This window comes from Gymnogyps californianus, chromosome 24 (assembly GCF_018139145.2).
Source record: "Gymnogyps californianus isolate 813 chromosome 24, ASM1813914v2, whole genome shotgun sequence".
Lineage (NCBI taxonomy): Eukaryota > Metazoa > Chordata > Aves > Accipitriformes > Cathartidae > Gymnogyps > Gymnogyps californianus.
Genome location: NC_059494.1, coordinates 2,800,095 through 2,813,918, shown reverse-complemented (window position 1 = coordinate 2,813,918; position 13,824 = coordinate 2,800,095). Strand labels below are relative to the sequence as shown.

General features: G+C 44.3%; 1 protein-coding gene across 1 annotated transcript in view; it reads right to left on the bottom strand.

Annotated features, from left to right (window-relative positions):
* The window catches only part of PTPRS (protein tyrosine phosphatase receptor type S), a 164,578-nt gene that overhangs the window by 51,498 nt on the left and 99,256 nt on the right, over positions 1-13,824 (bottom strand). The window contains 1 exon segment of the mRNA XM_050910677.1: positions 9,455-9,565. Within this exon segment, the coding sequence (XP_050766634.1) occupies positions 9,455-9,565 (111 nt within the window).

The following is a 13,824-nucleotide window of genomic DNA, read 5'->3' as shown; positions in this document are numbered from 1 at the left end:
CGGCAGGCTAATGGCAAGACCCAATCAGGCAGCAGCACTTCGGTTGTGCATCCTGGTTTAAAAAAAGCTAGACACTCCTGTGTGTGCACAAATACACAAACATCCACACACCAGTCTAGGATGTGAAAGTAACTCCAACATTAAATGTTGGAGACCTCAGAGAGTCCTTAGATACATCCCTGCTATGGCTCAGGGCTGTGACAACTGCATTTACTGTAACAGGAAATACTTAGAGAGCTCATCTCTGGATACCAAGAACCATTATGCTGCTGTTTATTTTAATTGCTATACCACTCTGCTTTGGCTGTTTGACATGAGATTTGTCAAGCTGAGAATCTCTGGGTCAGTGTTTAGGTCAGGGTTTAGGAGGAGGAAAGCAGTGGTGAGAAGAAAGCTTGAAGTGCAGCTAGAGATTGAATCAAGAACAATTTCAGCTCTGGGTCCAGCTGGGTTTCACGCATAGCAGCTGAAAGAGTGACATTTTACATGTAAAAAATGTGGTGAAGAGATTCCTTCTATTTTGCTATCCAACACATTCAAAGGACTGGAAAGAAAAGAAGAACTGCCCTCTCTGGAAAGGAAAGTTGGGATGGGGCAGTCAGGGCTCTACTTCATAGACACTCGTCTAATACTTTTACCAATTTCTGGTTTCAAGAAGTACCTTCCCTGAGTTTCAGGGATGTTTGGTTTCCATGACAGCTTTGTCAGACCTGTTTTACGAAGCCAACCTTGCATGCATACACATATGTGCATGCTCCATGTGCATGTGCAACATCTCCCGATATACACACACAAGCAGGCACACACAAACACACATTTTCAATGGCCAAAAAACTCTCAGGAGCTTTTTTTCAAACAAGGATACAGCTTGTTACTGATAGAACCAGATTTTAGAACTGGAGCTGGACATTTGTGATGCAAGTCAAACTACTTCGATGCAGAGAAGCCATTTCTGAGGCACAGAAAGATTTCTTAAGTGCAGTTAGTTATGAGTCTGTTTAATATTGTCTGTTGGATAAGTATTTCACACAGGCAAATCTGCACCCCAAATTCTGCTTAACATAACCTTCATTAGAAACGGAACAGATCCATAACTTTTCACACCCTTTTAAAGCCAATTGGTTTTGTTGCTGCTCACGGATGCAGAGAGGTTAACCCAGTTTGTGTTCTGTGAGTGGCATTTTTGGTGCATTATTTTCCAACAAGAAGGTACCAATCAACATCGCTAAGGTTCCCCACCACCACCACTCAGTTACAAAGAGAGCTGGGGTCCACAAGGCGAGAGATGTTTTTGAAAGGGACAGATTTACAGACCTGATCGGAAGAGACACTGGGAGATCCAGGGTTGACTTTTGCAACACCAGAATCCATCCTTAAAATGTGTTCCCAGGACGCTGCTAGTGAGAGAAATCTGAGGACCAACCAACCAGTTTGTGCTGAGGAAACCCACCAGTTCCACTTTTTAAGCCCCTTCCAGATTAGCTCAGGGAGAAAAATGTTGGAGGAGGAGCAAGGTGGGGAAAGGAGAACGTACTAGACAAGAACCCGTCACTTCAAACCCCGATTCACATTAAACCAACTAAAAGATAAACATATTTTATATCTTAAAGAAGAAATTAATCGAAAAAGGAAACAAAAAGTGAAGTGACTGGTTGAAAGCACCAAACAAAACCAAATGGTATTAAACATTTTGACACTCAGCAAGCTGCTGCTCCAAATGAGGTGAGAAGGCGGACATTATTGGCCATTTTGGTGAGACAGGAGTCATTCCGTCTTGCTCCAAAATGAGGAGGGGGTAGGGGAAAGGGTGCCAAAATAATGTGCAGCCTCTACGTTATTAGTGAAGCTTAGATTACACCTGTCCTCCCCGCCCAAAAGGTGGTCCGTCCCTGCCCCTGTGCTGTCCGTGCAGCCGCCTCTGCCTTCTCCCTCTCCCATTCCAATTACAAGTTCATTCCGCTGGGGCGAGACGCTGTTCGGGTTTGGATTTCCGACCTCCGTCCCTCCAGAGGACGAGACACTTCCCTCCTCATGCCCATCTCCTTCCTAATTTCCTTCACGGTAAATAAAAATAAATAAGTAAATAGGTAGATAAATAAAGAATGAGACCAAGGCTTGGATTTGGTCTGGAGGAAATCCATTACCTTCCCAATCATTGTTACTTTTCCACTTAAAAATACACATTAGTTGAGTGACAGGCTGGCTGAACATCTCTGGTCTTTTGTAACTCTTTTTTTTTTTCTGTTGCTTTTTACAGGATTGAATATAAAGTAATCTGAACCCAATTGTTTTTCAAGCAGCTCTGTAACATTAAACACAGACTTTACTATTTTATTTTTGTTATTTTAATTTGACAAGGTGTAATCTAATTTTTTCCCCTAAAACAAAGAGAACAGCAATGCAAAAGGTGTAAGAGACACAGGCAGGCAGAGATTTCGAGATCAGTACAGCACAGTGTTCCTGCAAAGTGCTCTCTATAGAGAGATTTTCATATATATACACATATATATAGTTTTGATTTTTTTTTTGGGGGGTGGCTTTTTGTATCCATTTCCATTTCCTGATACCCTTGAGAAATCCTTCTGCAGAAACACAGCAAAGTTGTTTGCTTTGTTTGGTTTTAAACTAGAATTTCAGAGCTGAGGACACCCCAAACACGGACAGGGCGCTCCCCCACCCATGGAAGTGCTAACGTAATGCTTAAAAATTGTCACAGAACTCTCCCTCCCTGAACTCCAGCCCCCGGAAAATGGCACTACAGGGGCAGCTGTACAAACTAGCGGTGGTTCTGCCTCCCTCCTTTTCCATTAAAGAATTTATCAATGCTAGTCTAAAAAGGTATTAAAATGCCTACATTTTAAAATATCATTGTTTTGACCTTGTGGCTATTTGTTAAATCTATAGTGCAAGTGAAATTATTTCCTTCTAACCTCTAAATGGCATTGAAAGTGAAAAGCTTACAACTGTTCCACTTGTCTGTTGAGGGATGGGCTGAGCAACCGGCAGCTCTGGTTTGATGGCCAAATTACATGAGCCAAACTTAACCCATGAGCAGCTACAGGCTAAATTATTTGTTAAATTAGTCACATTTTAATATATTTTGAAGCTTTATTTCCTGAGGTCCTAGGCACACTATTTCTGCGTTTTCTATGGTTTTTATTTTAATTGATTTCAACTAGTTTTGCTATTATGTGTTTAGCCCTGGCCTGTTTTCATCTTTGGTCTCTCAATGAGTTGAGGTTTTCCAGAGAGCCTTAAAAAAATATTTAAAATGTTCTCAGCAGGACCTGGGCTGCAGAACCTGATTCTGGGTGACTAAGCACTGTACTTGACTCCCGCAGCAGAAGAGGCAAGGCCCAAGCAGGCACAGCGAGTGCACTGCGCTGTTTTAAATGCCTGCTGAACCATTTAAAACTCCCTGGGCTTGAAAAGAGCAGAGGAACAAGAAGCTCAAGCGAAGGGGAAAAAGGATTATCCCTGCAGCACCACAACTGCTGCCTTTTGTAACTCCTGAAAGGGCACCACTGTGTGAAAGAGGGGAAAATTTTTAATTCTGGTAAATTCAACCACGACAATTTGTCCTGTACCAACAGCAGCAGCTCTGCATACTCAGAGGTTGCTAAAGCACAGCCCACACAGCTCTCGGTGCATTGTTCATTCTTCCTTTCCCTTTGTAATATGGAAGAGCATGCAGAGACACTCAGTCCTTACATACAGTGCTCTATCTTGAGCCAAGCAGCTGGCTATTTGGATCAAAAGAGAGCAATCGAGGTGGAAGCCTGAAGCTTTCAAACTTAAGAGGAGAGCTACAAAGTGCTCCGTTTCAAGGGGGTAAAACAGCTGTGGCCATAGATCCTGGACAAGCAGACATATGCCCTCCCTGGGGCAAAGCCTGGACCCTGCATGTGTTGACTCACTGATGCTTGGAGAAAAATACTGCCAGGTATGAGTGATTCAACCTAGTTTTATCCACCAAAGCGGAGTAAGCATCTCAGCCCTTTTGGGCGAGATTCAAAGCCTCTTAAAAAGGCCAAAAATGTTTCCCTTCCATCCTAGCTGGAAGAAGGCCATGCAGCATGTACATAGACATTCGCTTTCTGATTAGCTATGAGAACTGCCAGGCTCTCAAACCAGCCTCCCCTGTGCTAAGCAAGTCCCTGTCGCTGTGCAAGGAGAGGCATGAAGCTCTCAAACACCAGCAGTGAGACAGACATCTCTTGATACACAGAACTTTGAATCTGTCCTTTCCTGCAATCACTATGGGCCCCAAGTTTGATGGTATTTGTGGCCCTAGGGATACAGAGAAGCATCCAATGAGACTTCTGAAAGCCAGGTGAGTTGCATAGCTCCCATAAAAATCAGCATCTCCATCTTAAGGTGTGCTGACTTGCCCGCTAGAATTGTGTCTTTCTTTTCACTGGCTACAGGTGAAATCTGGACAACTGGCTCAGACCAGAAACTTTCATACACCCTAGGCTGGTGGCAGAATTCATCTCACCTACTTCTGATCTGCTTCTGTGGGTCTCCGTAAAGATACTTCTGCATTTGACCTTGGAAATTCCCTGTTAGCAGCCTCTGTTATTTTGGACCATGGCATGATCTGATCTGTAATAATACACAAGGCAAACCCTTAACCAATGATTTCAAGACCATGCCCGTAACTTCTAGCAAACCATATGAGCTCTTTTAGCCAGGTATCAAGTCTCTATTTCCTCGCCCAGTGTCATTCCAGCCTATCATGACTACATCCAATTTAGCTTTAGTTTATTGTTGTTGATATTATTATTATTTTTATTGGCTCTTAAGGAAGAATTTAATCTTAAAACCTTCTCAGATCACAAGAGATTCTAGCAGCAGGAGTGCAGTTTGGACATGTTAGAAATACTTTATAAAAGATAAAATAAACAAATAAAAAACAATGGTGTATAAATCCCTTTTTAATTGCACCTAAATCCTGAAACTCAAACTCCTATTCATGAAGGAAAATCCTGTAATTAGTAGTGATTATCACCTTTTAGTCCTAGGCAGGAGGGAGGTGGGATGGGAACACCTCATTTCAAATACTATTCCTTCTCTCTTGCTCTTTTTAAATAGAACAAGCCTTTTTTTCTTCTTCCCTTTTTTTTTTTTTCTTTAAATAGAGCATTGGGGCTGGGGGATGTCTTTTGGCTATTGTTGGCATCAAAGTTAGAAGAGCCACAGCTGGCCGCTTCAGAAAGACATTATCAACAGTGCAGCATTTCGGAGTGGTACCCTTGTATCTAAGGGGAGAGGGGGAGAGACTTGAAAGGGGGAGGGGGGAATACCAGCACTGAGGGTCCGAGCACTGAAATCTCAGCATTTTAAGAAAAAGAGAAAGACAGACAGAGAGAAAGAGAGAGATAGAGAAAGAGAGAGACAGATACTGTGTCAATACTGCACTGGATTTCTCAAAAATCACACAGCTTTAATACCTGTACACTAGGAAAGCCACTCCTTTGGTAGATTACTGAGTAGTGAGGACTGATGGGCAGAGGGAAATGCATAAACAGGGAAAGGAAGGGCATTCAGTTCTGCACAGGGCAAAAGCACCAAGCACTAATGGCACAACTAACACACTGCAAAAAACCCACCTGTTTACTATCCCATGTGGCTCACCTGCTCAGGATGCACACATGGGAGGCAACAGAAGCTTAATGGGGATAAACAGGGAGATGAGAAGAGGGAAAAGAGGCATTTTCAGCTAGAATGTAACTTGTCAGATTTCCTGTTGCTGTTTACAATAGAGATGCAGCTGCCAGATGTGTTCCAGCAGCCTCTTTTAGTGTCTACCACTGCTGCATTTCTCTTTCCACGCTCCTTTAGAAAGGAGGGCTCTATCTGGCTGGTTTTCAAGGTGCAATAGGCACTATAGCCAGGCAATAATGGTTAAATGATAGGGAAGAAAGAGGGTAAATGGGGAGAGGCGGAGCCACGAGATCCAGCTACCCTTCTGCAGAAGGCGGCTGGCTGGCTGCCCTTCATTTCTGACACTGCAAGGACGAGGCATCACCCTCCTACAAGGGAATCTGCCAAGCTCTGCTGATGAGACAAGGCACTGCCTGATGACGGGGCTCTCCACCACGCACACGTGGGTGCTAATGGAAAGACAACTGCCTGTGATTCAGTAACACAGCAGGAAGCTTTCTGTCTCTACCCATCCTGGGCTGAGAGCAGATTAGCTCCCGTACGCAGTGTCTTAGGTATTACTGGAGGGAAATGGCCAGTTACCAGTGAGTGAGTTCTGCATCGCTGGGGAAGCCCTTCAGAGCAGGGATCAGGGTTTTTCTTTGTGTGTAGGATGTGGAACAAGAGCCACACCTCCAAGAAATATGTAAGTAATAACGTGACCCAGGGTCTGCTCTAACTCTTGGAACGACACCCTGGCTTCTCACCATCTTTTCCACTTCCCAGATCCCTCCCTCCCCCCAAAACAAAGGCTTGTCCCAAATAGCAGGGCTTCCATGGACAGGCGTTAGAGCTGTGTGACTCCTTTCCTCCTGGAGGGATTGAGGAGTTCAGTTACCACCGGGTGGGCAGGAACACTGGCTTCTCACAATGCGTTTGGAATAAACTACAGCACAGCATAACCAATCAAAACTGAAATAGGAAATCAAGAGAAAGCAAAAAACCCAACAGAACAAAAAATTTAGAAAGTAAGAGTAAATCCACTTCAAATAAACCAGAATTGTAAAAAAAACCAAACTATACATATTTATATATAGAAAAAATAATTCATAATTAATTTAAAAAGTGGCATGCAAAGAAGATTGTTACATTCTCCTATCATGCATCAGGCCCAATGTCCAAACGGCAAGGTAACCATGACGACAAAAAAGTGCAAGAACTCAGCAACATTACCAAAGGATGCATAGAGAGGCCCACAATGCAACTCAACTCATCTCTGCGAGACCCAGGAACGGGCGGGTCTCGCTCATCTTAAAGATTTCTTGCTTTTTCTCTTTTTATTTTTTTATTTTTTTTATTTTTTTCTCTTAAGAATGTAAAAATGTGGGTAAAGAAAGTAAAAAAGAAAAAAACCACACCAACCTTCTCGTAGCTCTGAGGGATGTTAAGGGGGTTTGATGCGGAACACAATGACATGAGGAGAAGAGAAAAATAGGGGAAACACAGAGAGAGTAAAAAAAGGCCTTCTCAAGGCTGTCAGCTGCAAATTGATTGTTTTTTTCTCTTAACCAAAATAAAAAGAAAGGAAAAAAAAAAATGAAGATAGTAACGACCCTCTTTCCTGCCTTCCTAACTTTCCCCCTCCCATCCAGCTAGATACCTTTTCTTTAAGAACAACCAAGCTCTGTACAGAGGTCAGACCGTGAGCAATCCTAACTCAGAATCAGCACCCGACAGAGGTGCCAACCCCAGAAAGGAGTTCTCACTTCTTTAAGTGCATCTGCTCTTTAGAGAAGGGGGAGCGGAACCTGTACCAGGCAGAGAAGACCCGATACAAAGGAGATCCCAAGCTGGAAATCCGCTCCCCCAGCCCGTGGTCCCACCAGCCCCCACACCCGGCTCTGCTTGCACTAACTCCACAATGGGACTGAATAAGGAAAAAGAAATAATTAGAAGAAGAAAAGAAAAGCCAAACAAAACCAAAACATTTCCTTGCAATGTTAAAACTTACAACTCCTATCCCAGGTGTTCTATAGAGACAAGCATGTTATGGGAGAAACAAGTCAATTGGAAACACAAGAGTGTTCGAGACTCTTTTAAAACAAAAAACGGGAAGAAAAATGTGCATGAACTTTCCCTCCCACCAAAGCAAATCCATTTCAGAAATTTGTTACCTTTCCACGATATTAACACACAAGAAACAAGGAATTAAAACAGCATGAAAAACACCCAAACCACAGGCCGAGCTTGCTTACACGGTGTTTTCTGCACTCTCTCGGCCGGCTAATGCTGGCTTTGTTTTTCAGGCAGGCCTCAGGTACACACAGGATAACTTGGATAGAAAGAGGGCTATCCACCTGGAGCCGACTCTTATCCAGGTGCGGAGACAAGCAACACCATGGTTACAACCTTTGTCTCCTGGGTAGTTTCCGAGTGGCCAGAAAGGTAGAGGAAATTTATAAATAAAAGAATAATGAAAAATCCCCACTTTTTTTCCTGATTTTTTTTTTTTTTTTTAAAAAAAGGAACCCAAAACATTCCAGCTAAGCTGTCTGCGAAGGATTTAGCCCTGAATTAGTATCAGATCCAGATTTACGTTCCCAAAAGAATAATTTCAGGGCCCGGGTGACAGGGCAAATTTCAAACGCAATTTTCCAGCTGGCCACAAAAGGCTATTTAAAAATTTAGCTTGGAAACATTAAATTATTAAAAGCCTTCTCTCCATGTGCATGTGATTTAGTGAGCGTGAGACACGAGAGAGAGAGAAAGAGAGAGAGAAAGGAGTGCACACAGGAGCATGGCTCTGCATTTGACTGCAGAGTTAACGTGAGTGTAGGTGGGAGGCGCTTCCTCTGTCGATGGGATGGAAATGGGAACAGTTTGCTGGGATGTAACTTTTCTTTTTTCCTCCCAATGGTATTTTTCTTTTTTAAAAAAGCGAGAAGGACCAGCCCTGCTTTCTCATTACCAAAAGGGTTTTGCTGTGGAAAGATATTAAACCAAAGCTACACACAAAATATTACAGGTCAGAAAGATTAAAATAAAATAACAAAGAAAGCAGAAAGGCTATTGCCCCACTGGGTGCGAGAACATCGAGGAGGCATCAAGCAGAAGCCAATCCCCCTGTCATCTGTTCCCCCTGCTACATGGGTGAAGGAATCTGTCACTGCGGCAGAGATGTCTGCTGGCCGTCTCCAGCTTTCTGTGAGTCTGTGCCCACGGCCAGCGTTCATGCCCAAGGAACCAGTGACAAATTACTGCTGGCAAAGGGAAAACCAGCTGGGACTTAGGCGAGAAGTGAGAATGCACCCTCCTGTTGCAATCTGGTGAGATCCGGGGGACAGAGAGCTCAGTGGAGGGGGCTGAGAGGGTCCTCCCCTCCTCTCACACCCACACCAGTAGAACTGAAACCTTCCCACTTCCAGAGAGCAGGGATCCTGGAGGAGAAAAGGGGATTATGGCCTCTTTGCAGCCAAAGCTGTTCATTCCCCTCTGGGCACTGCAGGCTGATGCTGGCAGATTCTTGGGCACACTATTTTGGGTCACGCTTGACTTTGCTGTGGGTGACACATCCTTGTATTGCTGCTCTGCAACTCTGGCGTGGTAGCTGGAGCCACCAGCAATGGTGAGGAAGTCAGGGTGCACCAGGATCCCCCTGCAAGCTCAGCAGCGCACTGTAAGGATCCAACCGATTAACACCAGTGCTTCCCCTGCGCTCAGGGATAGGATCGAATCAAACAGCTGGGGACAAAGAAAGGCCATGGGGAGGGAGATATTTGCCAGTGTTGTGAGCCGATGCGCTCCCTACCTCTCACGTAAAGGTTAGCAGGGGAGGAGTAGCGCACTCCGGCGCTGTTGCTGGCGACACATTCATACTTCCCCTGGTCTGTCTCCTCGCTGCTTTCAATCTGCAGGCCACCTGGGAGGAGAGAAGAAGACCGCAGCAAAGACACGATCGTCACCATTTTGCTTTGTTTTTAAGAGAGAGCAATAGCATCAATGTTTTGCTTTTTCCTCCCCTTGGGCGAATACACACTGGGACACTGCCTGGGGGTCTTGGGCTATGAGCTCTGGAAGCACCGAGCCCTCTGCCGACATCAGCTAATGTCTGTGCTCAGCACGATGGCTGGACACATAACCAACAGGAAGAGAAAATTTAATACCCCCCTCTATACTAAGTGTTACTCTCTGTACTGAAATGATCAGCAGAAGTACCAACTTTTGTGGCTTCTGCAATGCAGGCATTCTGCACCAGAACTCATGAAATCAACTTCAGTAATCCATATTACTGTGATCCCCAGAAATCTATCAGAAGGCAGTTGACTTTCCCTTGCTCGATTTGAAGCAGTGACCATAAAAGTGAAAGGCTTTTTCATCCACTGCCTAGGATCCCTGGAGCATTTTTATCACCGCTGCCTTTGTTTTGTGCCTAAATACCTGATTCACAGGAAGCCTACAGGAGGTAAGACTCAGTGTGAAAAGCACCGTACCGATAGCGAATATTCCCAAGGGAAAACCCTGTAAATACTGCATTGGAACTTCAAAATTGCCTGTGTGGTTTACACCAACTGGGCCAAAAGGATTAAGGTTTTTCTTAAACCTGTACATTATTGCACCCTATAAGATTATACCCAGAGCCCATACTAAACACTCCTGTAAGCAAACATGCAGAGATATGCAGCATGTAACTACATGGAAGAAAATTGCCTCATTTACCTCAGAAGGCTTCATCCCTGCAAAACTCCAGTTAAAATACATACTACATAAATAATTCAACAGGCTATCAAATGTTTTATGTATTAGGAGTACGTGATTATACTACAGATATGGACAGAGCTCACATGTGGTAAGACTCTTAACTCGCATCTCTGGAAAAAACCCTAAATATGAAAGCCAAACAATTCCAGCTCAGCGTAATATTATTGATAAAATCTCAAGTGAGAAAAGTGCAAATGATATCATTGTTGGTTGCAGATACAGCCTCTTCAGGAAGGAAAAACCAATGTGTTCACATGAGGAGGACACGGAGCTCGTGTTCCTCTGTGTGTGCACGGGTGAAAAAGGATGCTTGCGTGGGAAGACGTGAGGCTGTGAGAGTATTTATGACAGGGATGGGGTGTGATAGTGCGACTCCCGCCAGCATCCACTGTGCCTGGTAGCTCTCAAAGGCAGAACAGATAGAATTAAAAAACAAAAAAACCCCACCCAAGCCACTAAACCAAACTAAATTCATTTCAAAAGAATCTGTGGGTATTTCAGCATAACAAGAGTTAGAAACCAAATAGACTGAAGCTTCACACTGAGACACCAGCTGAGCATATTTCATACTGAATTACAGCTCAAGCATGCTCTGTCATCGGAAAGCTCCACTTTGGTGGAGAGCTGGTCAGTGAGTTTTCCTAGAAATTTCTGTGTCCTGGTTTCAGCTAGGACAGAGTTAATTTTCTTCTAGTAGCTGGTATAGTGTTATGTTTTGGATTTAATGTGAGAACAGTGTTGATAACACACCGATGTTTTTAGTTGTTGCTAAGTAGTGTTTACACTAAGTCAAGGATTTTTCAGCTTCTCGTGCCCAGCCAGCAAAAAGGCTGGGGGTGCACAAGAAGCTGGGAGGGGACACCGCCAGGACAGCTGACCCAAACTGGCCAAGGGAATATTCCATACCATATGACATCATACCCAGTATATAAACTGGGGGGAGTTGGCCAGGAGGGGTGGATCACTGCTCAGGAACTGACTGGGCATCGGTTGGTGAGTGGTGAGCAACTGCACTGTGCACCACTTGTTTTGTATATTCTAATTCTTTTAGTATTATTATTGTAATTTTATTATTATCATTATCATTATTTTCCTTCCTTTCTGTCCTATTAAACTGTCTTTATCTCAACCCACAAGGTTGTTGGTTTGGGGTTTTTTTCCCCTCCGATTCTCTCCCCCATCCCACTGGGTGGGGGGAGTGAGCGAGCACCTGCGTGGTGCTTAGTTGCCGGCTGGGTTAAACCACGACATTCTGTTAATTTGGACAAATCCGTGGGTTGCTTCCACTGGTTCCAGACAAATTTTTTGTGTGGCTCATGAGCATTGCTTGTCTGAGCATACACAAGGGGAGACGAAGCCACACTGCAGAGCAGGAACAGAACCATGAACTGCAGGCAGGCAGCTTCGCCAGGGGAATACGGACTCACCCCTTTCATCTTGACCACTGCAGCTTCGCTGGTGAATGCAATGGTGGAAATTATACTGTAGAGAGGTCAATGAGTTTTCAGCACTTGTCAGGAGCCAATAGAGATGATGTGTGAAAAAGTAAATCTCACCTACAGCACCTCCTGTTGCTTTTACCAGCAGAGAATTACGGACTTCTAAATTTGCCAGTGTAGATAAAACCAAAGCAGGGTCTTCCAAGGGGTGCATACCCAATTCCTGCCGACTTTCAGTGACAGCTTGAGGTCTAGTACCTTTTTGGCTCCGTTAAAGAGACAGTGCAGAAGCTACTTACCACGGGTAACTTTCCCAGAGAAACCTAAGGGTAAGAGAGTGGGGAGGAATGGGAAAGAAGGCTCTGAAGCCAAACAAATGAGTACGCTGAGATGGTAAGTGCTGAAGATCTGACTGAGCAACGGATTGGAAAACTTTCACCACCATCAGTGGCTCGGGAGCACTTTGCACCAATCAAGAGAAGGTCCTAAGTATTTACCAAGCTTTGATAGCATTTAATGCTCAAGATAAACTTCAGTCCTTCACAGTCCTGGAGAGATTAGCTCTTAAAACTCTGCCATAAATCTGAGGCAGCACAGCCTGAGGTGTTATTAGAATAACAGTATCAGTATTACCAAGTGCACCCAGCAAACAAAAAAGGACATTATAACCATATATAAAATAAAGACAGGTATAAAAAAGAAATATCCAGAGGTGAAGCAGGACAAGAAAACATAACAACAACAACAGCAATAATCCGCATTGAGCACAGGTCAATGAAACAGGAACTGAGTGGAGAGAAGTGTTTGGAGAGTGGGTGAGTGAGTGAGTTGGGGGTGTCTTACCTCGGATCGGTGTACCTTCTGCAAAGAAAACAAAGAAAATAAGTGAAAAGACTGTAAAACCCCAACCACCTGGACTGCCCGTGGGAAAAGGACCTGAGTCAAGGAAGACTGTTCCCAGTAGGAAACCTCCTGTTCTACCTCATCTAAAATTATAGGGACAGACTGAAGAGGGCTCGGGGTACTTAAGGCGAGGATGCCCTTTTCAAGGCAGTCCAATTCAGCTGGCTGTTTACAGAGCCTCCATAGCACTTGGCTTGAAAAGTCTTAAGACTGGCTCCATTTCGTTGCTAAGAATGCAAAGAAAATCTTCAAGCTCTCAGCTAACATTACTGTTTGCTACTTGCAGAACATAGGATGAACCTACATTTATCTTCATCGCTCCTGGGGAAAAGGGTTGGCAATTATGGCCATGTTAGCCCAGACAGGGAAAGTGACATCCAGGTACCTTGCATCACATTAAGAGTTGCAGGTTTGATCCCACCTTTGCTAGCAAATTCCCAGTTCCAAACTTTAGTTATTGGCACAGATGTGCGAGGAATTCAATGCATGTCCTTATCAGGACCTTCAGTTATCCTTCAGTGGCTCCACACAGAGACTGAAGCCAGATGCTCTGCACTAAAGAAGGCCATGCTACTGTACAAGTGAAAGGGCTGCCTCACGCAACTGCTCTGGAAGCCTGCCTAATGCCAGTGCAGGAGGGGTTGTATGGAGAGAGAAGAGTCCTGCTACACTTGCCTGTTGACTGCATCTCCCTTGGGTTATTTTTATTCAAACCTCCTCCAGTTGTCGCTAAGTGCCTAACGTAAGTCTTCTGCCTAGGCAGGTCTCACAGATGAGAGGAAGTGACATTGTGGCTGGTGAACCATGCCACAGTCAATGGTAAAATCACTGTCCCCCCGTTTGACCTCCTGAGGTTGCAACCATCTTCCTTTGAAAACACGGCAGGTCCTTTTGCTCACAGTGGCATTCAAACTTGTCACACAGCTTATCAAAGGAGGGGTTTTAGTTGCTTGGTTTTTACCCCAATCCTGAGAACAGGGCAGATTCCGCAATTACAGGTATTGCCTCTTACTAGGGAGAAACGCAAGAGCTTCTCTGCAATGGTAACAATGCTGTCATTCTGCAGCACCTCCCAGCC